This window comes from Nycticebus coucang, chromosome 10 (genome assembly GCF_027406575.1).
Source record: "Nycticebus coucang isolate mNycCou1 chromosome 10, mNycCou1.pri, whole genome shotgun sequence".
Classification (NCBI taxonomy): Eukaryota; Metazoa; Chordata; class Mammalia; order Primates; family Lorisidae; genus Nycticebus; species Nycticebus coucang.
Genome location: NC_069789.1, coordinates 58,930,594 through 58,957,339, shown reverse-complemented (window position 1 = coordinate 58,957,339; position 26,746 = coordinate 58,930,594). Strand labels below are relative to the sequence as shown.

The following is a 26,746-nucleotide window of genomic DNA, read 5'->3' as shown; positions in this document are numbered from 1 at the left end:
TGCCAAGGCACTCAACCCAGGGTGACAGCTTGAGGCTCTGTCTCAAAAAAAGAAAAAAAGATTCATTCTGGAACATACAATGTTCAAGATAAATTCATTATAAAGATAAATCTTGAATACCTAATGTTTCAGTGAAAAGTCAGAGTGATACATAATGTATGATGCCAACTGTGTAAAATTTAAAGACAAATAACTCTCTAGTTTATGTATGTATCAATATGTAATAAAAGTATAAAAACAAAGAAGCCTCTGAAGTTTGCCTCTGGGGCAGGGAGCTCAGAAATTGATTTGAGGACAGTTGTGATGGCTCACGCCGATAATCCTCGCATTTGGGGAGGTTGAGGCAGGTGGATTGCTTCAAGACTAGCCTGAACAAGAGCAAGACCCTGTCTCTAAAACATAGCTGGGTGTTGTGACAGGCTACTGGGGAGGTTGAGGCAGGACGATGGCTTGAGTCCAAGAGTTTGAGATTCCTGTGAGTTATGAAACCACGGCACTCTTTTTTTTTTTTTTTAACTGATGTTTATTTTCCTCCTTTATTTCCATCTTGTTTAAGAGCTTGTGGAAGAACAGCTTAAGACCACTCAGTGGTTGTTTCTACCCATTCAGTGGCCTGAGCAGTGGGAGCTGCAGACCAGTCTTCGGTGGCAGGCTGGGCACTCTAGTCTTCAGTGGGGACCTGCTGAATAGTCACAGAGGGCACCTGCGTGCCTTCTGACCAGCCTGCAAGCTCTGGTTGCTTAGCAGTAAACTCAGGAGCTGGAGCAGTCCATTCATCCTGAAATTCCTCCTTGGTCACAGCTTTCTCAGCAGCCTGCTCTTCCTTTTCAATCTCTTCAGGATCTCTGTAGAAGTAGAGATTAGGCATGACCTCCCACGGATGTTCACGGGAGATAGTGCCACGCATGCGGAGAACTTCCTGGGCCAGCATCCACCACATCAGACCTACTGAGTGAGCTCCCTTGTTGTTGCAAGGGATGGTGATGTCCACATAATGCAGAGGAGAATTTGTGTTACCCAGAGCAATGGTAGGCAGGTTAATATAAGACGCCTCTGTGAGAGGCTGGTGGTCAGCCCTGGGATCAGTAACCACTAGAAGACGAGGCTCCCGGAAGGCTGCTGGGATCTGGTTAGTGAAGGTTCCGGGAGTGAAGCGGCCAGCAATAGGAGTGGCTCCCAGAGCAGCAGCAAACTTCAGCACAGTTCGCTGGCCAGTATTCCTGGAGGATAGGACACTGACATCGGCAGGGTTTTTAATGGCAACAATGGCCCTAGCTGCCAACAGAAGTTTTTCCCAGGTCCTCTTCAGATTTATGATGTAGATACCGTCACTTTTCCTTTTGTAGATGTACTGTTCCATTTGGAAGTCAAGATTGGTGCCACCTAAGTGGGGTTCCTGCTACAAGGAGGTTGCAGTGAGCTACGATGATGCCACTCTACTTTACCTGGGGCAATAGAGTGAGACCCTGTTTCAAAAATAAAATAAAATAAAAAGCATATTTCAGCCATGCTCCACTGCATATGATTGAATTCAGCCTCTTGGGTCAGTGTTGTTGCCAGACTGTGCAAGCATATGTTATCCACACATACACTGATGTGCCCACAGGCTGTGGTGCTTGGGAGTGCACACAACCCACATGCGATGCCCCTCTGCAGTAAGCAAATGTGCCTAAGAGCCCCTTATTTGCCCATCTCAGGTAGTAGAGTAGTTCCACAGAGCTGTCATAGCAGCTGGTTTAAGGATGAATGCACCTCACAAACCCCTTCCACAGATTTCTTGGGAAAAAAAGCTGCCATTTGTTTGATGCTCAGCTTTTGAACTCTATGTTTATTTTGGGAAGTTCCCTGCTGCATGAGACAGAGCCTGGCTCCTACTATTGAGGATGAGATCCCAGATATTCCCCAGTCTCACTTGCTGATAGGGCAGTAGCATGTAACTTGGTTCTGCAGATTTGACACGGAATTGAAAGTCAGTGACATGAAAAGTCAAGGACCATGCAGAACCCAGTCTGGTGAGGGTAGGGTAGCAATGGCAATGGTATTTAGATCCCACAGGCAGGAACAGCAGTTATATTCATAAATGGAGCTCCAGTGTCTGTGACGGGGGGTGGGAGGAACCGTGGGGTCTTTATGGGTGTGACTTTGGGTATTGTTTCTGGCACCCTGCCCTCCAAGCTTAGTCTAGCACCCTTCCAGAGATTCTGTGAGCTACCTGATAGCCATCTGTTTTTAAAAATACAAGTGAATTAATTCTGTTTCTGCTTAAAATGCTAATTTCTGTTGCTTGCGACCTAAGAATTGGGACACAACTCCTCCATCTGGTTGTCTGACCCCAAGTGGTCTTGGACTTCCTAGGACACAAATGTTTAAGACAATTCTATTTTATGATCCCTTGAAGACATAAATATTTATTAAAGTGTGTCATAATTTTTGGTTCAGAACATAGGATTTGATGTTGAGGCCAGATGAGAGATTCTCTTAATAGTTTTAAGGCACTTGTGGTTGGATAGCCTCCACATGTGAGACTGGACCAGGAAAACATCTGAAATTTGTACTGAGCCCATTTGCCATCAGGGGTATACTGGGCCCACTCCCAAGTTGCCATCCTCCTCTGACATCCCCTTCTCTGAGTTTGGACCTGCTGATACCCCTGACACTTGACCATGTACATCTGGTTCAACTTGCGGACTTGGATTTTTCTGGCTCCCTCCTTGGAATAGCTTTCCCCACACCTTCTTGTGCAAACTGCAAACTGCCATTGTTGGTCTTAGCATGTGAGTCAGATCTTACCTCCAGGACTGCCAGCTAAGCCTGGCACTGACAGAATTCTTCTGTTTATTATCCCAGCCTATCTCCACATTCCTATTTTTCCAAGACCCATGGCTCTGTATAGAACACCCATGGAAAAGATGTGGGGATTATTGGGGTCAAATAGAAGTCTACTGGTTTTAAGAGGGTTCAAGACTAATCCCCCTGATTTCCAATGCTGTTGCTAATGTAGGTAGGCCTTCTTATTGTGTCTTGGGACTCTGATCCATTTCCTGTTATTATTTCCTGAACTGGGTCAAGTGTAATTTTGTTCTTTCTCCTCTACATGTAGCTGGCAAGCTGGACACATAGGTGGGAACAGCTTATTTATCTTGAGTATTACAATTCCTGTTGGAGCTCAGCATGGTTGAGCAGAGTCTGCTTGGTCCGTTTGTCCATTCCAGTATTTCTGCACTAGTTCTTTTTTCTTTTTAGATCCCCCCCAGACAAGGACTTGGTTCAATCTATTATGTCGGTCCTTCTCACACCACATATGGGTTCTGTCTCCTGGGCATGGCCTAGTTTCCAGGAAGGATTGCTGCTGTGGGAGCTTGGGCTGACACAGGATTGAGAAATGTGTTTGCTCCATTTGGGCAAAACTTGGCTTGGGTCACTGAGAGGCTCAGCTGATGGCAGGAATCATGTCAATCAGTTCCCATCTGTCTGTTTGAGGCACAGAACTTCCTGGGAGAGTTTGAAAAGGTCTGCACAGGATACTGAGTCTCCTGATGACATACCTCAACTGTAGATCCTACACTGAGCGCTTAGTAGAATCAATGTCTGAGCTATCAAATAAAGAAGCTCTTCCCAAGCCCCTAAGGAGAGGGTACTTGGGGTTGCTCCTATAATTTTTCTGTCCCCCCACCCCTCATCATTCCTTCCTCTTGGAATAAAGTATTTGTCCATGTACTTCATTTGGAATTTGTCTCAAAATGCCTCATAGGTCCTTTAATGAACTAAGTATCTTTTAAATAGTTAAGGGGAAATGAATGTTAGTTATTATTTCCATCAAACTCCATGGCAAGTACCTTAAAATCTTTACATTTCTTTTTCCATATTCTAAATGCATCTACTACTGACACATTATTTGGATCAGGGTTTGAAGAGGTCTACAGGCCTCACCAGACTGCCACAGCAGTCCACAGTGCACAAAAAAGTGAAGACCTGTGCTTTCTCATGTCCTGACTTTTGGTTAGTGTCCAATGGGGCTGGGAGCCGATCACAGCAGGTTGGGAGAAAGTAGGCTTTAGTTTCAGAAAAGGCTGATGGTACAAGATTAGATGCTGCCCACTAGTGGCCTGAAGGCAGAACTGTGAGATGACGTATAGGATAGGCTGTTGGACGTGGGGTTTGGGATGGTAGTAAATGTTTCCTGGTACTGGCTCTGACTTAAGAGAATAAAAGTGGTTTGACCTTTGCTCATGGTATCAGCCTCATTACTTGAAACTCTCTTCCTTGTTCTCAGTACTCCATTTTTGCTGTTCTCATAAGTTTCCTTCTGTATTTGGGTGTTTAAACATACTGTTACCTCTGCCTGACCTGCCTGGAATCTTTTCCTAGATTACTATGACCCTTTCCATATCTCAGAGTACCTAGGCCAGGGCTCTGGATAATCCTCAAGTAGACCTGTGTTCATCTTCACAGCCCTTTCTCAGGTTGTAACTACACCATCCTCAGTGTAATTTTTTTTCCTGTGCTACAATGACTGTCCCTGCACTAGATTACAAACCCTCCAAGGGCAGAGACTGTTTGCTTTTGTCCTTTTAAATATTCCCAGTATACTTTCCCAGTAGCACTAAATAAACATAATGGATAAAGAGTGAATTTTTGTTGGAAAATTCATGAAGGGACTGAATGCCAGCAGAGTGGATTTAGGTCCACTCCAAAAAAGTAAGATAGTATCTCTTCATTTATGACAGCCAGGCTACCCCCAAGCCTTCTGCCTACATGCAGTAAATCGGTAATAGGAAGATCTTCAGGGTAGCAGATAGAAACAGTGACACAACATTGACAGGCTGCGGAGACATATGGCCTGAGGTAGATTCTTGACCTTGCTATGTCCTTCCTGGGTGACCTCTTTGTTCTCAATTTCCTCATCTGTAAAATAGTGAAAATAATAGTACCTATGGCACAGGATGGTGAGGAATAGTAAGCCAGGTGCCATAAGTAATGTCCCTAGCTCATAAGTACTGATCACATGGTAGCTTAATAAAAGAGTCAGCTGAGCCTAAGGGATGGTCTATTCTTTCTACTCTCTTGCAAAGCACTGTGTTTAGAAATGAGGCTGAGCCTAACTCCAACTCTTTTCCTTTCTCTATCCTGGTTGGAATGTTCATGGGAGCTGCTAAGAGACAATACTGAGAGGCAGAAGATTCCTCCTTGAAGTGTGGATAGTTCTTTCCCTACACGTCACATCCTCCATGGCATCCCTCTGTCCTGAAGATCTGAGGCAGATGGGCTTAACCTGCTGTCCTTGAAGAGAGGACTATGGTTAGAGCTATGATTTCTTTCTGATCATTTCACACACATTCTCGCCTAAATTTTGCTCCAGAGAATTACAGTCCAATTAGTTTACTTTGACTTAAGATGGAGTTGTGACATTTGCAATATGCTTGTCCCAGAATTTAGCACATATGTATTAGTGCTCCAAAAATACCAGTTGTTATTTCCCTGTCAGAAAAATAGTGGATTGTCTCGAAATCACACACCTACTTTGGCCTCCTATTTTATATGACATTTCCTAACATCTGGTACTTTAAGGCTTTCAAGAGGCTTTTAAGAGGATGAATGAAGGAACGGATGAGTGGCTAAAGGCTTATTTTCTTCTTTCAGGACCAGTAGACTTTAAGCTTGGCTGTCCTCAGTTCTGCACAATTGCCACAAGAGGGCAGGAGCAGTTAAGGCGACAAAACCCAGGCCAGGCCAAATTCAGAATCACTGGGTTGACAACAGAGGACGGTGGAAGCAGAAAAATGTTGAAAGGATTGGGAAAAAACAGTTTTTTTCCCCCTTGGGGACCAAATGAAAGGGAATGTGCAGATGATAGGATTGAATATAGACTTAAAGAAGAACTTCTGGAACACAAAAGTTGCTACCTTATGTAGCATGGTACTACCTACTATTTATACAGGCTACTTTTTAGCCTGTCAGGTACATCTGCCCAAACATAATAGATAAGAAAGAGGACTCATTCAGCCCAAGGCCTAAGTGACCCCACTTGGTCCCCCAAAGATAACCCTCTTATAGTCTGCTTTAAATGACTCTATTCTTGCAGATGCAAACGTAAAATAACTTTATTGGTCAGGTTAGCCACCACGCATGCTCTTCCTGTAATAAGGTTTCTTTATAGAGAGGCATGATGGTGTTCACATGCAGATACTTTCTGAAGAGCCCAGGGGCAGGGGACAGCCTTTCCCCTCAGATCAGAGCTCTTTTGTTGAAATGAGCTGGTTTGGCTTTTGTGGATTTCTGGGTCTGGAGGCAAGAACATAGTCCAAGGATCCCCCTTTTCCTTCTCAGGGAAGCTGCTTCAAAGCATACACAGTTTCAGGGATGTGACAGCATCTCAGCAGGGACCAGACTTGAGCTACCTCTCCTCAACTAGTCCTTGCCCCTGCCTGCCCAGATGACTCCATCCCAACAGTGCCTAAAAGATCAAGTGGGTTAAGCCCCAGGCAACATTACCTTTTAGAAATAGGAAGAATTAATTGCTCTCCAGCCAAGCTATAAAGCAACAGCATCTTCATTGATGAAGGTGTAGCTCAGAGATGTAAAAGCAGAGAATTTTGTGCCCAGCCCAGGCAAGGTTTGGCTTCATGGACCCCAGTAAGCATTTACAGCCAGAGCTGGTAATTTAACTTTGGCCTTAGGACAAATCTGATAATATAGTTTAACCACATTCTTCTATCTTCCTCTTTTGGGCTAGTGGGCAAGTCTGGGGATGGTGGGAGTCTGTTTGTATCATCAGGATATAGAACCTTTCTGCTTGGACAAAAAAGAGAGAACACATTATTTTTTTCTCATATTTTGAAAACCACACAGCCTCCACCTTTGAGGATAAAGATCTGAGTAGAGTGCTGTTGGGAATGTAGAAAGTACTGAGGATGGAACTACTGGGGTGGCTTCCTCAATTAAGCCATTCTGAGATGTGTTTGCCCCATCATGGTCAGCAGCAAATCTGACCTCTCCTCTTTTGAAGTCTGATCTACCTCCAAAGAGCTGCTCAGATGCTAAAATATAGCCCCATACATTTACCCGCCCCCCTGGGTATCCCCTCGTAGACCAGGCCATGAACATTATCTTCATGCTGGTAACCTTCAATCTGGTGGCTTTCAAGGGGTGTGGTTAGGGAGGTGTACAGGTGACTTCTTAGTATCCTTTCAATCTCAGACAAAAGTGTGGGTTCTTTCCACAGGTTGCTGGACAGATGCTCACATGCCTTTGGGGTCTACTGATTCTGCCTAAGGCATAGAAGAGACATCTATGGAGGAAGGTGGAGGGGATGAGGTGGACTTGGGAGGAGGCAGCTGGGCAAGAGGTATATTTTGAGGAGCAAAGAATGGGAGCCCAGAGTAATTGCATGGCCAGCCCAGTACACAGGGTGAGCTGTCAAGCACTGCTCACACAGAGTCAGGGAATGTTGGAAAGGTACAGTTGTGTACTACTGCTGAAGCAACTTTGAAAGTCCTGTGACATCAGGTGATAAAGAAAAAGAGTAGTGAAATTCTGGGATTGGAACTTCCAGGAATTACTCCCTCTCCCATCAGTGCTGAGCGTGGAAAAGAGGGAGCTTCTGCCTACATGCTCAGCAGAAGGGTACCTGTCCCTGACCCCACCCACACCCGCCTACAAGGAAGAAGACTAAAGAGGGAGCCCGTGGACTTCTGTCACACGGTTTGTCCCGGACAATCCAGCAAAAGCCAAACCAAACCATCAAGCCAAAGGCAGGGGGGCAGTGGGGACTCTCCACCCGGTGCCCGGTGCAAAGGCTGCTCAGATCTCGATGAGGCTGGCGAGGCGCAGGCAGAGGGGCGCGTCCACGGGCATTGCACTGCGTTTGATCTCGTTCCCGTCCAGGCGCAATACCTGCAGCTTGGAGAAGTTCACGACGTCCACCACGGTGCAGAAGCTGCTGATGGAGAACTCTGTGGAAACAAGAGGAGCGGGAGTGGGGGGGGAGAAGCTCAAATCAGGAACTCGGATCCACGGTGAGGGACAGGCTCTGTGAAGCTGCTTAATAAAGACTTTTTTTTTTTAATCATCGGGAGGTCCAGGCGAGGACCTAACTCACGACCTCTGGTTTACCAGGTCAGCGCTCTAACCACTGGGCTATGGTGCGCAGCCTTTAAATAAGGTCTTTTGATGCAAGGTGTCAAACTTGGGGACTGGGTGTTGGGAGTAGACGTTTTTCTGGGATTGGAGTCATGCCGACTGTCACCGCTAGGGGCAGACCTAAGGACAGAGTCCGGGTTTGGCGGCACCTGCAGCTTGGCTTCTTAAGCACCCCATCCTCCAACCCCACGTGCACTTCACTTTGCAGACACTTGAACATTCTTCCCTCTAGAACCTCCCCTCCCCCTTTTCCCCCCTGTGAGCAGCAGGGGGAAGCGGAGTGTAGCCAAAGACCAATGGAGGACCCTTTGAAGTACTTGATTGCTTTCAGGGAGACAGGGCTTTGCTAAATTGCTATGAGAAGGAAAAATGGAGAGACTTAAATCTTAAATATCTCCTGCCACTTTGCAGATAGAGAAAGTGGCAGGAAATTAAAGAGAGAAAGACTGGGCGGAGAGTCAAGTGTCTTTGCTTGCCAGAGCTTTGAGAGGATTACGCATCTCCATTCTCAGTACTGCCAGAGGAGTGAGCAAAGTTCTGAGTTTAAAGATAGAAACTCATAGAGCACTGGGGCTGCCATGGACCTCAAAAGTCAAAATACTTCTCATGCCTCTTGCATTTAACGTTTTACAGTCTACCATTTTTTTTTTAATCTCCTAGTTCCCTTTTTGTGAGGTTTTCCCCCTAAACCACATACCTCTGATAGATACAATAGTTCTGTTTGGTTTTAACATAAATTCTGCTGCTGGTTTTCACTCTTTTCTCCCTCTGGTTGTCCTATCTGACAAGTCGACCACTTCTATGTCCAGTCTATTGGGTCAGTAACTTAAAAGATAAAAAAACCAAGAACCAGCTAAAACTCCAGCAGGGATGGTAAAAGTGACCACTGAAAGTTGCTGAAGCCTCCAGGGCAGCAGTTCTCAACCTGTGGGTCGCGACCCCTTTTAAACAATGAAAATACATTGAGGTATCAGGAAGGTTGAGAACCACTGATCTAAGGGCTGCCTTAAACGTGATGAGTGAGGCTTTCCGGAAAATTGCTCTTGTCATTTTCTGCCAAGGGGAGTTGGATAAAATTAGCCATGGGGTCCTGAAAGTAAGATGGTGTGTGGGTACAGCCCTAGCAGCAGTAATGGTTGAGTAGACCTTGAGCTGAGGCTTGCTTGGTTCCAACAGAGCTGTTTCTCAGCTTGCAGTGGGGGTGGTCCAGAGTGTGCATCAGTCTGGTGCCAGGAAGGAAGAGCAGGAGAAAGGTTTTTCTAGCACCAGAGGGTGACAATGGGGGTTGCTTTGGGGGAGGTTATGGGTATAAAAATGAAAGTTCAAGGAAGACATTATGGAGAGTTTAAGTGGGTTGATAAAGTGTTTTTAAATTAATATTATCAATTATTTTCAGTCTCTGTTCAGAACTGACTGAGATGAGATGGGGTAAGGTTGCAGCAAATTAACTTATACTGTGAACATAAGGCAGAAAATCTAGGCTCAAGGAGTAGACACTGGAGAGATTGGGGGAGAAAGGTAAATGCTGTTCTTTGGGAAACACAAGGGTTAAAATATCCAAAATGCTTTTGATGTTTCCTTTCTGGTCCCAGGAAATAGATTAAGTGCCTCTGAGTGGGCAGGTTGAGGTCAGAGCCCAGGCCAGGGGCTGAGTCTGTTATTTGTATGCAAGGAGTGGGGTGGGGTGTGGAGAAGAAGTCATAAGGCTCAGCTTAAATATCACTTCCAACACTGTTTGGGACTGAACTAGAGGGTCCATGATAGATTCTCTCTATCCCAGTCTGGAGCCCTCAGACTGTCTGCTAAAATCCTGGATGACAGCTATGGACACATAAAAATGAGACATACTTGTGCAGAGCTGGTTGCACAGGCTATATAGACTCTAACTACACACTGGGCACTTTGAGTCCCCCTGCTTGTCTTCCCCAAGCCCATGAATAGCACAGGGCTTCTGCTTGGAGACACAGGATGACATTTTCCAGCCCAGATTAAATACTGACATAAGTCTTTCCAAATTCCTCCTGGTGGACCCGCCCTGCTCCATTGGATCCCAAAACTTCCGAATAACATTCTGAACTGTGTTTCCTTGCTCTTGCCAGGCTGGAAAATCTGAGAGGGATGCTGGTGGAAGAGGGAAGAGGGAGGGAGAGGACCACGTCTTATTCCCCTGCATGCCCTTGAGTTCCTGTTCTTCTTTTAGATCCTCCCCCAGAGGGCTGCTTCAATCCACCACCCCCTCCCCAGGTAGGTCCCTGACTCGCTATGCCTGGGAGATGTCTTTTGCTTTTGCCCTAGGTTTTGCCCTCGGAGAGGTGGCTAAGCTTGGGGAACCGTTTTCATGCTAGTGGTCTGAATCAGAGAGCTATTCCTCACCATTTTCAGAGACGCCCGGCTCTAGGCATTTTAATTTTGAAGGCAGAAATACAGGTTCTATACTACACAATCTGGGTGATCTTGAGAGATGGCTTTTCCTTCTCTGTGTCTCAGTTTCCTTATCTTTGCAATGCAAAAAAAAAAAAAGAAAAACTGTAGCTGTCAAGTTCCAAGTGCTAATAAGAAGGAAAGCTAATAATTATCATGTTTTCCTTTTAAAATTCTATGCCAGGTCCTGGACCAAGCACTTTACATACATAATAACCCACACATTTAAGGGAAACAAGACTTTGGTGTTAAAGAGAAGACTAGGAGAGAGACTAAATGATACCTAGAAAAGGGGATTGGACTTAACTTGCACAAGAATGGATTTGGAGTAGAAACTGAAAATTTTTTTTTTTTTTTTGTAGAGACAGTTTCACTTTGTCGCCCACAGTGGAGTGCCGTGGCGTCACAGTTCACAGCAACCTCCAACTCCTGGGCTTAGGCAATTCCCTTGCCTCATCCTCCCGAGTAGCTGGGACTACAGGCGCCCACCACAACGCCCAGCTATTTTTTTTTTTTTTTTTTGTAGAGACAGGGTCTCACTTTATGGCCCTCGGTAGAGTGCCGTGGCCTCACACAGCTCACAGCAACCTCCAACTCCTGGGCTTAAGCGATTCTCTTGCCTCAGCCTCCCGAGTAGCTGGGACTACAGGCGCCCGCCACAACGCCCGGCTATTTTTTTTGTTACAGTTTGGCCGGGGCCGAGTTCGAACCTGCCACCCTCAGTATATGGGGCTGGCGCCCTACCCACTAAGCACAGGCACCGCTCAAAACTGAAACTTTTTAAGTTGTTTGAATGGGAGACATTTTTGCAGGATCTGGGGATATTTCACTCAAATAATTTTATTTCTGGCAAGATTTTGGGAGTGGTGGACCACCTTGTATTTGAGTGCAGATGGGTTCTGCAGAAGGCAGAGAGGTGACAGGATGCTGTGATGAAGCTTTCCCACCCTTGACTGTTCTGATTGTGTAGTTAGGTGCTAAATAACTAATGGATTCTTTCTCATGGCAGCTGCTCTTTGCTGCCACATTGTTAGGGTCAAACTCTGATGAAGCATAGCATACAGTCTGACGTTTCTGATGTGATATCCTCCTGGATGCAGAGTGGGTGGCAGGTAAGAATTGGTGACTGCTGACAGGGTGATAGATAGCCATGAGGAAATGTCAAACTCTTTGCAGTATGCAACATCTTCAAGATGTCTTAGAGGAGCACCCCCTCTATTACCCAGGAATAAAAACACCCAAATGAAAAGGAGGCTTTAAGCAAAACAGTTTGGACCATACGCAATGATGTCTTGCTCTTCAAACTAAAGGACCAGACAGGTATCTCTTCTCTTTGCCTACCCGACTGTCAGTTCCTGCATGGCCCTCTGGGGCTCTCTCTCACTCAGAGGGCTGTCCAGCTTGTTAACATCTTGCTAAATGACTGATGTGTTCCCTGACCACAGGGAGACAATGGAATGAGAGGGAGAAGATGAGGACTCAGTCCCTCTCAGCGCTTTGATGGTGCTGTTCATTCTCAGTAGGCTCCACTTCAAAGCTCTTTGCCAGTGGTCATTAATGAGTCCTCCTTTCCTCAGAGGGAAGAGGACATTGCTGACAGAGGAAGGGAGGTTAAATGCTGGCTTAATACCTTCCAGCTGGGATTAAGACATCAGAGGCCCTGGGGTAATGTAAGCATGTTCTGAACACAAAATCCTAAGAGGAAAGGGAGCTGAAAAGCAGTCAGATAATTCAACCTGAAATGAGTATTTTAGTTCCTACAGGCCAGGAGGCAGCATTTTTGGTTTCTTTAGGCATTTTGAGGGAAGTGCTTAAAAACAAGAAGCACAGTATCCTAAGCATTGTGGTGGTCCGGCTCATGTTACTCCAGGGAGGACCTCTGCCCTGCCACCAGGGTATCCTTGTACTCCAGGGAGAACCGACCAGAACACAGAGCTGCATTCAGCTCTGAGAGGCTGCACATTTTTGTCCACCAGATGTTATGTTTAAATAAACAAATAAATGCCAAAAACACAACACCAAGTTGTAGAGGCAGGAGTAGATAAAATGAAAACACAGAGCTCATCCTCTTCGGGGTTGGTAAGTACAGACACCACGATTTCTTAGCAAAATTTAAATTCTTTAAATTTTAAATATAAGTTACACTTAAAAGTATAAGTTTAGGCTTGGCGCCTATAGTACAGAGGTTATGGCACTAGCCATGTACACCAAGGGTGGCAGGTTCGAACCCAGTCTGGGCCAGCTAAACAACAATGACAACTGCAACAAAAAATATCCGGGTGTTGTGGCGGGTGCCTATAGTCCCAGCTACTTTGGAGGCTGAGGCAAACGAATTGCTTAAGCCCAAGAGTTTGAGGTTGCTGTGAGCTGTGACAGCACAGCACTCTACCAAGGGTGACATACTGAGACTCTGTCTCAAAAAAAAAAAAGTATAAGTTTAAGTAATAAATTTTAAGTTATATTTAAAAGTATAAGTTTAAATTTTATACTATATTTTATAGTATAAAATTGAACTTAAATCTCCCTCTCTATAAACTGTTCCTTCTTAAACCTCTCCAAACACATCTTACAATTGTTTGTGACAATTCTCTAAGAATGGGTTTGTGACAATTCTCTGAAGAATGGGTTTCTCCTCCATTCCTCAAACCCAGGCCCACTATGTCTTAAGACATAGAATGAAAACTGCCTCTCCAGGGAAGCCTTCTTCCGTACCAACCCACTCCCCACTGAATTCTCTTACCACTGCTATTTAGTATATGTGAATGCTAGTTTGTACCTTTTGTACAGGGTTATGGTTTGGTTGTCAGCCGCTTCATTTGTTCTATTTGGTTCTTTTACTTCTATTTCTTTTGTCTTGCTACTAGCACTCAGAATAGGGTCTTTCAAGTAAAATAGACAGCCACTCCCCGCTCCCCATTGACAAGCTTGGTCTCACCGTTGATTCTATTGCCTTGAAGATAGAGGTTCTCCAGGTTGGTGTTGACTGGGGGGATCTTCTGCAGCTGATTGTAGGAGAGGTCAAGCTCAAGGAGGCTGCTGGAATTGAAGGTGTTGGTGGCCAGGCCATTGTTGGTAAGACTGTTGTGGGACAGCCGCACATACAGCAGCTTAGGTGAACCCCGGAAGTAGCTATCAGGGACACTGTAGACATTGTTGTGTTCCAGGTATAGCTGCTCTAGGGCTGAGGGCAGTCCATCAGGCACCCTCCGAAGGTGATTATAACTCAGGTCCAGCAAGATCAGTGACCGGAGGCCTCTCATCGCACTTCCCACCTCCTGGATCTCATTGTGCTGGAGGTACAAGGCCGTGAGGTTCTCTAGCCCCTCCAGAGCATTGTTGGGGACCCGTGAGATCTGGTTGTGGTGGAGATGGAGCTCTTTCAGGGATCGAGGCAGTGGACCGGGCATCCGGGTCAGGTTGTTGTGGTCCAGGTACAGCCTCTCCAGGTGCTTCAGCTTGGAGAAGACCTTTCTGCCCACCTTATCACTAGTGATCTGATTGCCATGGAGAGCGATCCAGAGCAGCCCTGTGGCATTGTCAAAGACACCTTCCTGGATGGAGGAGATCTGGTTGTTCTGGAAGTAGACATACTTCATGCGGGAGGGAACGAAGGGCAGGTATTTGAGGTTGCGGTTGTCACAGTACATGGCTGTGGGGAAATTGGGTGGGCAGTCGCACTCCTGGGGGCAGTCGCGGGGCTCTGGTGGGGGTGGAGAGCCATAGGCATAGGCTGGACCTTCGTCCACCGCATAGGGGTAGGGCTCGTAGGGCTCATAAGGGTAAGGGTCATAGGGATCGTAGTAGGTGGACTGCTGGCTGCGGAGGTAGTGGAACCACCAGTGAGGGTCCTCATCATACTGGGCCTGGGAGAGGGAGCAGAGCCCTGCCAGCAGCAGGAGGGAGGTCCACTGCATTTTGTCCCACTGCAAGGAGAGGGAGAGAAGCCAGCATAAATGAGACTCTGTGGAGGCAGTGAGGCTTTGAGTTATGCAGATCTGACTTTAGTGTCAAACATCAGGGAGCCTTGATCTCGCTTCCTCGGTGCTCCTCCCAGTCTAGCTCTGCACTTGGTCCAGCCAGACCATGGCTATTTGGGGTGAGCTAAGTACATTTTCCCCTGGTCTTAGAGTGACTCCCAGAAAGAGTTTTTGAGATTAGAAGGAACTTGAATTGGAGGGGAGCTGTGTTTTTTGGAGGGGTAGGTCCTTAGGAGCCTCTAGCACACTGAAATTTCTGTTGAGAAGCTGCAAAGCCCACAACAATCCCGGTTGTGTGCGAGTGTGTACATGTGTGTGGTAGAGTGGGATAGTAGTGGGGTGCTCTTCAGGGCTGAACCCACATCCAGCTTGGGCTTCCCAGAGAAATAATATTTCCTAAATAAGATTTCCAGGGAAATCTCTCTGGCTCTTTCCATGTCTACGAGAAGCCTCCAGACATGGCATGAGACATCAAAGGGGGAATATCTGAACTAGTTCTGGAAGATATTTCGGTCTCTTGGCTGAGGGCGTCTAGGGTTGAGTGTTTGGGGAGGAGCATAGTGCCTCCACACCTCCGCAGCCACCACAAGGCTTCTAAAGGGATCTGCCATGATCTGTAACAATATGCTCCATGAGAAAACATTCTAGTTAGCAGTTTGTGGCTACATATGCAATTTGGCTGGGACATGGTCTTCATATAACAGTTACAGATTCTCTCCAGATTGGGGACACCAGTACCCAGGTGTGACACTTGTCTTCTAGGGTGGGTCCTCGGTATGTGGAGTCTGAGTTAGTGTGCTTCTCTCTCTTCTGTGATGCCTAGTAAATGTTAGCACTCCTTATGCCTTACCCTGGGTGTCATGCAAGAGCCATGTGGAGCTGGGAGAAATGAATGAGGAAAACTGAAAGATGAGATATAGGTCAGAGACACTTGTGTGTGCTCAAGGGCAGTGGCTTAGGAGGGGATTCTGGCATCAGCCCTCGTATTCCAAGCTGCCTGCTTCAAATGACAGCATTTAGATCGCCAGGCTCTGTATCGAAGACCCTGGACTACTGGAAGCCTGTTGCCTTTGTGCTTGCGATGCTAAAGAGAAGAGAAAGGGGTAGGTGGGAAAGAAATGTGGGGTCTGGTATATTCTGACAGGGAAGCTAAAGGTATGGAAGATGAGGGACCAAGGGGTGGTATATCCTCCCGTTAACCTATAGCCAATATTCTGCTTACTCCTGTGAGCACTGGGCACCTTCCCGAGTGTCACTCTTAAACAGAGAAACCTCAGAACCTTTCTTGGCCAGGCAGATTCATATATGTCCCTTGCATTGCTGTTGAGCCATGCTGGGGTTAGCAACTATAAACAGGAGAAAGAAAGAAGCATAAAAACCAACATCAAATCCAATGAACTGATGGGAAGGACCCTAACTATGATACTCAGTCAAGTCACCTGCTGGCCACCATCTTTTCCAGGCCTCTCTGTCCCCTCTAAGCAGTTCCCTTAAGAGCCATTTCATCACATCAGCTGCTGGGCTGCAGAGGAGCAGGCATCCTGGCTCATCCTCAGGCAGCCTCAGGCCTCAGACAAAGCCACAGTGTTTTTGAGGAGTAGATTCAACTGCCCACTGCCTGGGCATGCTGGCTAGTCCCAGGCTCTGGCCAGGAGAGAAGATGGATGGAGCGGCCCACTGCCAACAGCACATTTTTCCATGCACAGCCCTGGGCTGCTGCAGGACCAAGGTGGCTGTCTGGAGGCCTGGCACAGTGAGCTTCTGTCTCCATTTCTCCTTCTTCCAGACTGCGCACCTTGGCAGACGAGAACCACCTTCCTTTTCAAGCCACCTTCCTGCCCATTTTGGCCTCTCCTTAGAAGCATGGATGCTGAAAGGGTTTGGTGGGGGAGTTTATGCCTCTCCTTACCCCACCCCCATCACTTGCTTCCAGGCTGTGTACTCCTAAATTGTTTCCCGGAATGCTGGAGATGCTCCTGTGCTCTGAGTTTTGTGAGGTGGACAGTTTCTAGGACTGGCAGTCTATGAGTTGGGGGGAGCTTACCCAGGAGCTTCTGCTGTGCTTTCATTTCTCCACCCTAGAGAAAGATTTCTCCCTCCTACCTGAGTGAAGGAGGTCAAACCAGAAGCCGTCACCTAAGCTGGACTTGACACCCACATCAATCCACAGCTCCCCGGACATGGCCAATTTCAACACTTTATTTTCTCCCTTTCTCCCCAGCAACATGCATACATGCACACACACACACACACACACAACTTTGCCCATCCCCCATAATAACATTTAGGTACCACAATCTGTCTATCAGAAAGATTGCAGAGATACCCAGAATGGTGAGATTTGTGAGTATTAGGGAAGGGGCTTCCTGAGATAGTTGGTCCTTCCCTTTTTCATGCCTGAGAATTGGATATTACCTCAAGCCTGTAAAGGAACTGTAGGAGAAAGGTGAAATGCTGGGACTCCTCCTTTCTACACCCCAGCATCCCTGGAGTCAGGGCCCTGATGGGGAAAAAGGGGAATGACTTTTTTCCTATCCCTCTTCCCATCCCCTAGCCCCTGTCCTTTATTTCTTTTATGAAACTGCAAGGGAGGAAACCCAAAGTAAAATGACCAAACTTACCTCAAGTTGAACCTTTCAGAGTGACCACGTCCCTCTGTCTGGCCTCCTTGGGTTGGAGAACGTGTGAGAAAGAGAGCAAGACAGAGAGAGGAGTGAGAGAGTCTACTGAGAGTGTGCGAGTCTCTGCCAGGCCAGGTCCCGCCCCAAATTCCTAATCAAATATTGTGAAGAGAGGGGCTGAGGAGCCGGGATCCTGGCTTTTTCAGCTCCTCCGCTGCAGGGGCGGAGCTCACACTAAACCACGCAAATCCTTCTGTCCAACTGACGCTATAAAAATCACCTTCTTTCCACTCACTTGTCTTTCCTGAAGCATTGGCAGCCCTGGGTCTCTTTCTGCTCAATAAGTTAGTGGTGCCCTAGAAGTTATTTCTACAGTCTCTTGTGAAGTGCCTGGGTTTCTCATTAAACCCACAAAGGCAGATTCAGGGATGGGGGGGGGGCCAGGATTTGGTAAGAAGCTTCTTAACTCTTTCTTCAACCTAAGTGTCCCTCCAGGGAGCTAGTCTTTGCCCTTCTTGGCTCAAGCTCCCCCTATAGGCAGGTCATTAAGCAGTGGATAAGCACGAGCACGTGTGACAGCTGGTTCTGGTTCTATCCCTAACCAGGGCAGGGTTTTCTGGGCTACAAGCACTCCCCTCCCCAATCGAAACAAACGAAAAGGCAGGGAATCTAATATTTGCATATCACTTAACTAGCACCATGTACCCTCACTTAATCCTCACAACAATTTCAGGACTACTAATACCTTGTTGGGTTGTAGCCAGGACCATCTGAGGTAATGTGTGAGCCCCCTGCCCTGGCACAGAGCTGATGCTCCTACTGGTGGAGACTATGACCCATTTTATACCTGTAGAGCTGCTGAGCCAGGGGAGGACAAGGTCCCAGAAGTGGGCAGGAGCTGGACCACAACAGAACTTTTAGGCCATGGAAAGGAGTTGGGTTTTATTCTAAATGTTTAGAAAACAACGTGTTTTAAGCAGAGGAAGCCAGGGTTTTCATTTTATAAAGCATAGAGAAGGGACTGTTGTGTGGAGAAAGGGGGGCTCTAGCAGCCCAGCCTTGAGGAGAGAGAATGGCAGACTGGGGATTGTGTATTGGTGATACAGAACTGGCAAGTCTTGCAGGTGGATCAGATATGGGGAATTAGTAAAAGTCAAGGATGGCTCCTAGAAATTTAGTTTGAGCAACTGGGTGGATGATGATACCCTTTCCTGATGCGGCAAAAATGGGGTGGAACAGAATTTGTTGGAAAACCAAAGTCATGCTTTGGGTGTGCTAAGTTAAATATGCCTGTTAGACATTCCTGTGGGGATGCATACAGGCAGCTGAATATATGAATCTGAATTTGGAATGTAGGGGCTAGAAGAAAACATTTGAGAACTATTATAATTTGGATCACCTAGAATCTTAGTAGCTTAGATGAACTCATGTATACTACAGGTTTTCTCCTTATGTATGTTAACTGGCTCATGTCACCATCAAAGACACACCTTTATTTTTAAAAATACCAAATGAGAAACTCTCAGATTATTTGAATTTGAAGAATTTAGTAATGTCAAAGCAGATAGCCCTTTGCATACTCCAAACAATTTGAGCTGTTGACTTAATGTGTAGGCTGTCAGAAAGGTCCTTGCCAGGAACCCACTTTTCTCAGGATTTAAGAAGAGATTTCAGGGCGGCGCCTGTGGCTCAGTAAGTAGGGCACCGGCCCCATATGCCGAGGGTGGCAGGTTCAAACCCAGCCCTGGCCAAACTGCAACAAAAACAAAAAAACAGCCAGGCATTGTGGCGGGCGCCTGTAGTCCCAGCTGCTTGAGAGGCTAAGGCAAGAGAATCGCGTAAGCCCAAGAGTTAGAGGTTGCTGTGAGCCATGTGACGCCATGGCACTCTACCCGAGGGCGGTACAGTGAGACTCTGTCTCTACAAAAAAAAAAAAAAAAAAGAAGAAGAGATTTCAAAAAGATGAAACATAATGAATGAGTTTTTGCTGACTACCTACTATAGATTAGTTGGCTTACTTGTGTTATCTCATTTAATGACCATAGTAGGCATTTTGCCTTGAAAATAGAGGCTCAGTGGTATAAAGTAACCAGCTGGTAAGTGGTAAAACAAGGATTTGGACTTTGGTCTACATGACATCAAAGCTCACACACTTTCTTTTTTCTTTTTTTTTTTTTCCCGAGACAGAGCTTCACTTTGTTGACTAGGTAGAGTGCCACAGCATTATATCTCACAGCAACCTCAAACTCCTGGGCTCAAGTGATTCACTTGCCTCAGCCTCTCAAGTAGCTAGGAGTACAGGCACCTGCCACAACGCCCCGCTATTTTTTTTTTTTTTTTGCAGTTTTTGGCCAGAGCTGGGTTTGAACCCGCCACCTCCAGCATATGGGCCCGGCATCCTACTCCTTTGAGTCATAGGCGCTGCCCACACCCAGCTATTTTTTAGACACAGGGTCTTGCTCTTGCTCAGGCTGGTCTTGAACTTGTGAGCTCAAGCAATCTACCTGCCTCAGCCTCCCACAGTGCTAGAATTACAGGCATGAGCCACTGCACCTGGCCCCACACACTTTCTTATAACTCTAGACCATAAGATTAGCAGAGGGGGTGATGACTATCTTGCCATCAGGGCTGGACTTCTACTAAGATAAAACTTAATTATGGTGGTCTAATCTGCTTGAATCTGGAAGCAAGGGAATATAGATATGGGAGGTCTGAGATACAGGGTTTCTCTTCCTGACTCGCACATAGTTCAATTCAACTTAATAAATATGAGCATCTAGCCAGGTGTGGTGGTTCACGCCTGCAATCCTAGCACTCTGGCAGACCAAGACATGTGGATTGCCTGAGCTTAGGAGCTCAAGACTAGCCTAGGCAAGAGTGAGATCCAATCTCTACTGAAAAAAAAAAAAAAAAAACAGAAAACTTAGCCAGGCATGGTAATGCATGCCTGTAGTCCCAACTACTTGAGAAGCTGAGGCAAGAGGACTGCTTGAGCCCAGGAGTTCGAGGTTACTGTGAGCTATGACACTATGGCACTCTACCCAGGGTGACAGAGTGAGACTAAGAATAAATAAATAAATAAATGAGAGCATCTTCTATGTGTCAGGCATCGTCCTAAGTGTTGGAGACACAAAGAAGGCTTCAATATAATACCTGTTCATAATAAAGTAGATGTGTATGTAGTAGACTCTTAACGCGATCGCGTTAGTGAAGCAGAATGGCCTCACTGTGAACAGGGTAATGAATAATTCACAGATAACTTTCTAATTATTTCTGAGTCCAGAAATCAGTCACATTTCAATGGAGGACACTGGTCTTGACAACTGGGCCTGGGGGACACTTCTTAGATGGGCCTAGGTAGCCTAGGCAAATTCACCCTATTGGACATAGATGTTTATTATTATGTTTTTAAGTTCCAGAATGCTGACCAATACTGCATTCGTTAACAATGAACATCAGTAAAGTCTGGGTACCAAATATTGGCTGGGATTCTTTCCAACCAAGCTCCACCCAAAATGGCAGCATCTGCATGTAGTGTTTTGGCCATTTTCTTAAGCAGTGTGATTCATACCAGGTCTCTAGTCATCTGTTCTATTTCATGGTAGGCCTGGGAAGAAGGCAGGATGGAGGGAATGATTGGGATTGAGTCAGGAGGCAGAGTTAGAAGGGAATCATCTACTGTTGAAAGTTCATTTTTCTAGCTTACAGAGGTTTTGACCTCCATTTTGGCTACTGCTGCTCTTTTGGCCTGGTTCTTGAACCTAGGCCCTCAGAGCTTGCTTTAGTATGTCAAACCAAGTATAAGACATTGATGTTCACCAGATTGCTGAGGGGGTCCACATCTGGACCTTCTGGGAGTTGTTAAGCCAGCACTACTGAGTCACTTAGACTGCAAATAAACTAAAGAAAAAGGCTACGTATCCTAGGTATATAATGCCTGGCACTTAGGAGGCAATCTATAAAAGGTTATGAAATGAATTGTATTTTTGGCTCCTCTCAGAGTCTGTCTTTAGAACTCACTGCTGGGTGGAATAACTACCACCAAGCAAGCCAGGAAAACTCTTAGGCCTTCATGCCAATTAGACTTTCCAGGGGTTCAAGCCACTGCTATTTCCTCCTTACCCAGAAAAATACAGGTTAAGCCACAATCACTAGGCAAAGCTGATCGCCTCTGATGTTGGACCCACCCTGTCTGGAAGAAATGAAGTATCCTCTGACTCAAATTTCCCTCAGTAAAGACACAGGGATGTTCCTGTGGCTACCAACCCCTTCCTCTTCATGTCTATAGGCCCCTGCAACCCTAACCTTTATTTATGACACTGCCTCTGATTCCAAATAACCCAGGGATGGGGAGGCAGGCTTAAGACTGAAACCTTACCCAAACAGAATTCTTGAGTAGGATATAAAGAGGTCAGTAGAAAGATGATCATGGTAATATAATCCAGGCCCTACCGCTGGCCCATCCTGACAACTCATGACACCAGAGAGGGAATTTTAACTAGTCTGATGTTTCAATGGGAAGTATTGGCTACATTGGCACCCAAGAATAGTGTTCCGAAGTTTCCAAGAGAGATTTTTTTCCCTATTCATTTGGCACTGAAGGGTCATTAGAAGTCCTTACCATGGACAGTTTTCTCTTTCCAGAAGCATGCGAGCCATGAAGATGTTGGAGCTAGGGAAGGACTTGTTTTCTTTCAACTGCATTAGAGAGAGATCTCAAGTTTCAAGTTCTAGGACTTGCATTGAGGGTTTCAGAATTTCTTTTCAATAAGCTATTTAATACATAATTCAGCTTTTATCTATCAATGGATAGCATCTCTTATTTTTACTGTGTGTTATTGACATTGTTAACAGAAAGATCACCTTCTAGAAAATGTGAGTGCATTTGAGTCAAGATAGGGAATTTGTTCAGAAGAGATTCCCAAATAAGGAATGAGGCAGTGGGCATAACCTAAAATCTGAAAGCTGGAGGGTTTGATCATTCAGTGACTCAGTACATGATAGTCACCTTTGTTCTGCAAATCAACTCAGAATCAGTGGTGTCCCTCAGAGTATAGAATATGGAATTTCCAGTGTAAAAGAAAAGGTATGGATTTGGAACATATGTTCAAATTCCAGCTCTGCCACGTACCATATCTGTGACTTTAGGCTAATTGCTTAAGCATCAGTGAAACTTAGTATCCTCATTTGTAAATTGGAGCTGGTAACCTTAACCTCTCCAGCTATTGGAGGACAAAATGAGATAAAGACTGTAGGCTCGTTTTAGGCGGGTGCCATGTGTTAGCCCTTTAACAGTCACTTGTGACCAGTTTAATAACAAAATTTTACAATTCTCTAGTGTCTTAGCTCCCTCATATTCCAAAGGAGGTTCTAGTGTTCACATTAGAACTGACACAGGCAGCTAAGTAGCCTTGACTGGATAGGGATGAAACAGTGAGCATTATCAGCTCCAGTGGCCTAGCAATGGTAGTCTTAGAAAAAGCAAAGAGACAGAGAAGTTTCAGTACAAACTGCTCAACAGAACTTTGTAATTTCCTGTACACTGATGCAATTTCTTTGAGTTTTTCCCAGGAAACAGCAGAACCTCTTTGAAGCCTTGAGATAACTACAGTGCCTCACTCTACCAGAATGTCCAGAGAAAGTCAAGATAAGCAATACACCACTGCAGATTGTGAAAAGAGCCCATGAGCCTGTGCACAAGGCTGAAAGAATAAACAATATTAACCTTAGCTCATTATAATGCTAAAATTCCCACCCTGGGAAGGGATTTGCCCATCACTTTCTGTTCATGGGATGTATAAACTAGCATGATTTCCTACTGCACTTTCATGCCTTGCACTCTACCCTAAACATTCAAGGAGTACACTCCTTCTATGCATTATTCATTTTCACTTCCATAAAAGCCCCTTAATCCTGCTAATCTGGGAGGTGGATTTGAGGTACCCTGTGCCTCCCCCTGCCAGTTGACACATCCTCTAAAATAAATCCTGTCTTCCTCGACAGTCCTGGTTGTCTCAGAATTGGCTTCCTGTGCAGCGAGCAACAGTGAACCCTCCTTGTGGGTCTGTCAACACACTGTTGGTAACTTTAGTAGACAGCAAGTTCCCTGAGGAAGGTGGTGGTATCATTATGCCTCCATCAATTAGCACAATGCTTGGCCAAGTTCTTGGCCCTATATTAGGTCCTTTGTCACCCTTAGTCGAATAAATGAAAGGTGAAGAGGTTGGATTTCACTAAGGGTAGTAAGTCTACTTTGGTAACTTAAATCAATCAGAGAGAAACTAGCCAAGGGCAGAGGTGGAATTTTCAGTGGCTGGAATCATCAACTCACCCCCACCTCTCGAGAAGGGTAAGAGAGGTTACTGCAGGGTCAGTGCAGAGCTCTCTACAGTCATGGAAAAATATCTTTGGGAGATAGATAGGAAAATATCTTACTTAACTAGGGGGTCATGGAAAAGGTCAGGATCTAAGAGCCAAGCACAAAGCATCCTAGAAGAAGAGATGCCCTGGATCTTTGTGAATCAAGGCCCAGGGTAGAGTGGGGGTGGGGCGAGTAGACCCAGAATACTATCTGTGCAGCAGCACCATTCTGCAACCCCTCGGACTGAAGATCCAGGTACGGATAGGGATGATTCCTTAAGGCCAGAGCCAGCTGTGACATGTCCCACAGGCCCATTCAAAGGTCTAAAAACTTGAATTCTAGTTCTCTGGAGTCCAATGGAGACAAGATCTGGTTCAAGTTGGTGCCTAAAATGTTAAAAAAAAGACCAAAACCCAAGAATAATGATTCTTAATATGTGAAAATTCTGGAACTCTAGTTCCTTTTATTGTCTGCTTCCTCTGTATAGTTTCTGTAGTAAAGCAACAGGTAACCAATTGAAAAAAAGAGGAAAAATTCCTTTAAGAAGAGGGCTATTTAGGAAAGGTAATATCATTATTGGTTTGGAAAAGGAATAGATTTAGAGTCAGACGGAATGGATTTGGGTTCTAGAAATCTAGAGGATTCTTTTATTTCTTTGGTCCTCAGGTTCTTTATGTGTAGAATGACTAACACCTATCTCACTGGGTGGTTTTAAAACAATTGTAAGTATCTGGCATCTGGCAGATGCTTAGAAAATGCTCACTTCGTGTGATGGTCTAGAAACTATTAGTAGGGTAGAAAAGAGGACCTTGTGCCCTACTATATGGGAAGATTGGAAGGAAGATGATTTTGTTAGGAATGGGTGGTGTCAGTTTAGAAAGAAAATAGCCTATAAACTGACACTTGTAGGAAAAAACAGAACTGAGGATTCAGTAAGCCCAAAGCATCTGGGCTTCTGGCAGTACAGCCCTTCATTTAGAGGGACAGTTCTCAGCCCTGGCTGCACATGGGAACCAGGGGGACAGCTTTGTCAAAAACTCAAGCCCAGCCCCATTCCAGGTTAATGAAGCAGAATCTGTGCAGATGGGACCTGGCATCCTTTGTATTGATTGATTGATGATTTTAGTGTGTAGCCAGCTTTGAGAATGCTATCTGGAGGTAAGGGATGGACATGATGACCTCTAAAATAATCCTTAAACATCTAGCTCTAGAAGAGGGGCTGTTTAAACTTCTTTGCAAAATAACCAGAAAGATGGATAGAAGAATGATCATGTACCTCTGTGTGATCAAGGGGCATAGTCCAAGGATCCCACTCAAGGTGAAATCTTACATTTGGTGTTTAAAAAATCATGTGAAGTTTGCATTTTATTTTTACAAAATATTCATGTTTATTTCATGGAATAAAAGCTCCCTCCACAAAAGCTCCTTGAATAAAAATGGTGCTCTAGGCGGTGCCTGTAGCTCAGGGGGTAGGGTGCTGGCCACATACACTGAGGCTGGTGGGTTCGAATCCGGCCTGGGCCAGCTAAAATCAACAATAACAAGAACAAAATACAAAATAGCCGGGCATTGTGGCAGGCATCTGTAGTCCCAGCTACTTGGGAGGCTGAGGCAAGAGAATCTTTTAAGCCCAAGAGTTTGAGGTTGCTGTGAGCTGTGATGCCACAGCACTCTACAGAGGCTGACATAATGAGACGCTGTCTCAAAAAAAAAAGAGAGAAAGAAGAAACAAATGGTGCTCTAGACACATCACGCTTCTTTCAGGTCTTGGTGAATCCCCCTGCAACCCCAACTTGAGCAGCTCGGTTTTTGGCCATTAGGTTTGGCTGGTCAGCTCCTCAGTCACTGGAGGGAGAGCTTAGACAGCTGCCCCTTGTGTCTTGGGGATGCACCTCGGCTGTGGGATTACCTGGGGCAGGAACCTACACACCCATCTCCCTATGTCTGTTGCTCAGCATCCTGGGGGGCACTGTTGCTTCTTCCACAACTTCCCAGCTGGGAAATCTGCCAAATGGCTCCTAGCCAGGCTGCTTGTTAAAGCTTTATGAAGAAATAAACTCCTTCCCCAATCCCCATGAGGCTATATTTCTAAGGGAATTTGCAAGAATAGAAATTGTTTTGATCTTCTATCAAGATACAGAACGATTCACTCCCTCTCCCACCTCCCACTTCTTGGGTCTCCAACCACTTTAAGAAACAGACCCTGGGGGAGAATTTTCTCCCCCCCCCATACCTCCCTGCCAGCAGCCAGCCTCAAAAGGCAATCTCAAACTTCATCTCCCTAAGGCATTTCTGTCTGTCCTGCTCCATTTCCTTTGGACCTGCCCCTCTCTCCTAATCCATTGCTCCCTATTTTTAAGGTTCCCCTTTCATCACCTTCAACAAAATAGCACCTTCCAGAAGCAAATGTGTTCTGGTTTGAGGGGAGTACAGGGGTGTGGGGTCTAGGATTAGAAGGAGGTGCCTTCCTTCTGGAGACTTGGAAGACGGAAGCAAAAGGAATGAATATTTTTAAAGGCTCTAGGCTAGGTCCTCTACGTATGTAATCTTCACGAAGCTCTGAAACACAGCTACAATTATATCTATTTAACACAAGATAAACCAAGGCTCAAAGAGGTGAACTGGGATTTAAACACAAGCCCAGCATCTGGCATTTACACATAGTATGAATGAATGAACCAATGAATGGAGCAAACTGGGACCAAGGTCAGTTTTGACTACACTGCCTCCCTGAGGGCCACCATGAGTCATTGTTGCTGTTGATGAGTCCCTGACCCTTCTCAGGGAAACATACAAGAGATTCTCCTGGGCTATCATAGGTGCTCCCAGCCCTTCACCACCATGTCTGCAGGTTGGAGGTTTGTGGGGCCTCCCTCCTCTTCCACCCCCAGTGGGCAGTCCCAGAGGTACTCAGCATTGTCACTGAGACCTGTATTATAGACCATACTTGTCTAAAGGAGTCAGTTATGCCCACCTGGGAATGTTAGTTGAAAAAGAGCTCTCCCAGAAATCCCCAGCCCCGACAGATCTACTCCTAGGGTGTCCATGCCACAGTCTGGCTTCATCTTAGAGCCCGTCAGCAGGATTCAGCCGACCTACTACAAAGGCCAGCCTTACCCCGTCCTGTCCACCCTCTAGAACCATGTTTTCATGCAAACCAAACCTAGAGGGTTTTTTCTTTCTTTTTCTGTATTCTTGCCTGGTTATTCTTTGACTTTGGCCCTGGT

The 26,746-nt window shown here is 45.8% G+C and overlaps 2 protein-coding genes across 3 annotated transcripts; both read right to left on the bottom strand.

The window, feature by feature from the left end:
- Window positions 1-507: 507 nt before the first annotated feature.
- On the bottom strand, window positions 508-1,373 carry LOC128597027 (40S ribosomal protein SA-like). Its single transcript, XM_053606997.1, has one exon. It carries the CDS (start codon window positions 1,358-1,360, stop codon window positions 662-664), a length of 699 nt encoding a protein of 232 aa, XP_053462972.1. The 5' UTR covers window positions 1,361-1,373; the 3' UTR covers window positions 508-661.
- A 4,710-nt stretch (window positions 1,374-6,083) lies between these two features.
- Window positions 6,084-17,278, bottom strand: FMOD (fibromodulin). Of its 2 annotated transcripts, XM_053607340.1 has the most exons (3): window positions 17,159-17,278; window positions 13,496-14,483; window positions 6,084-7,952 (listed from the first exon to the last, which is right to left on the bottom strand). In XM_053607340.1, the coding sequence occupies exons 2-3, from the start codon at window positions 14,472-14,474 to the stop codon at window positions 7,801-7,803; spliced, it is 1,131 nt and encodes a 376-aa protein (XP_053463315.1). In that variant the 5' UTR covers window positions 14,475-14,483; window positions 17,159-17,278; the 3' UTR covers window positions 6,084-7,800. The 2 variants fall into 2 exon arrangements, with proteins under 2 accessions (XP_053463315.1, XP_053463316.1); XM_053607341.1 differs by lacking the exon at window positions 17,159-17,278 and having other exon boundaries at window positions 13,496-14,487.
- Window positions 17,279-26,746: the final 9,468 nt, after the last annotated feature.

Bases quoted from the DNA above. Each gene is read 5' to 3' on its own strand.
- LOC128597027 (XM_053606997.1), bottom strand. From the start codon at position 1,360: ATGGAACAGTACATCTACAAAAGGAAAAGTGACGGTATCTACATCATA.
- FMOD (XM_053607340.1), bottom strand. From the start codon at position 14,474: ATGCAGTGGACCTCCCTCCTGCTGCTGGCAGGGCTCTGCTCCCTCTCC. The intron at 7,953-13,495 runs GTGAGACCAAGC...TTGTTTCCACAG, and splicing joins TCAAGGCAATAGAATCAACG to AGTTCTCCATCAGCAGCTTC.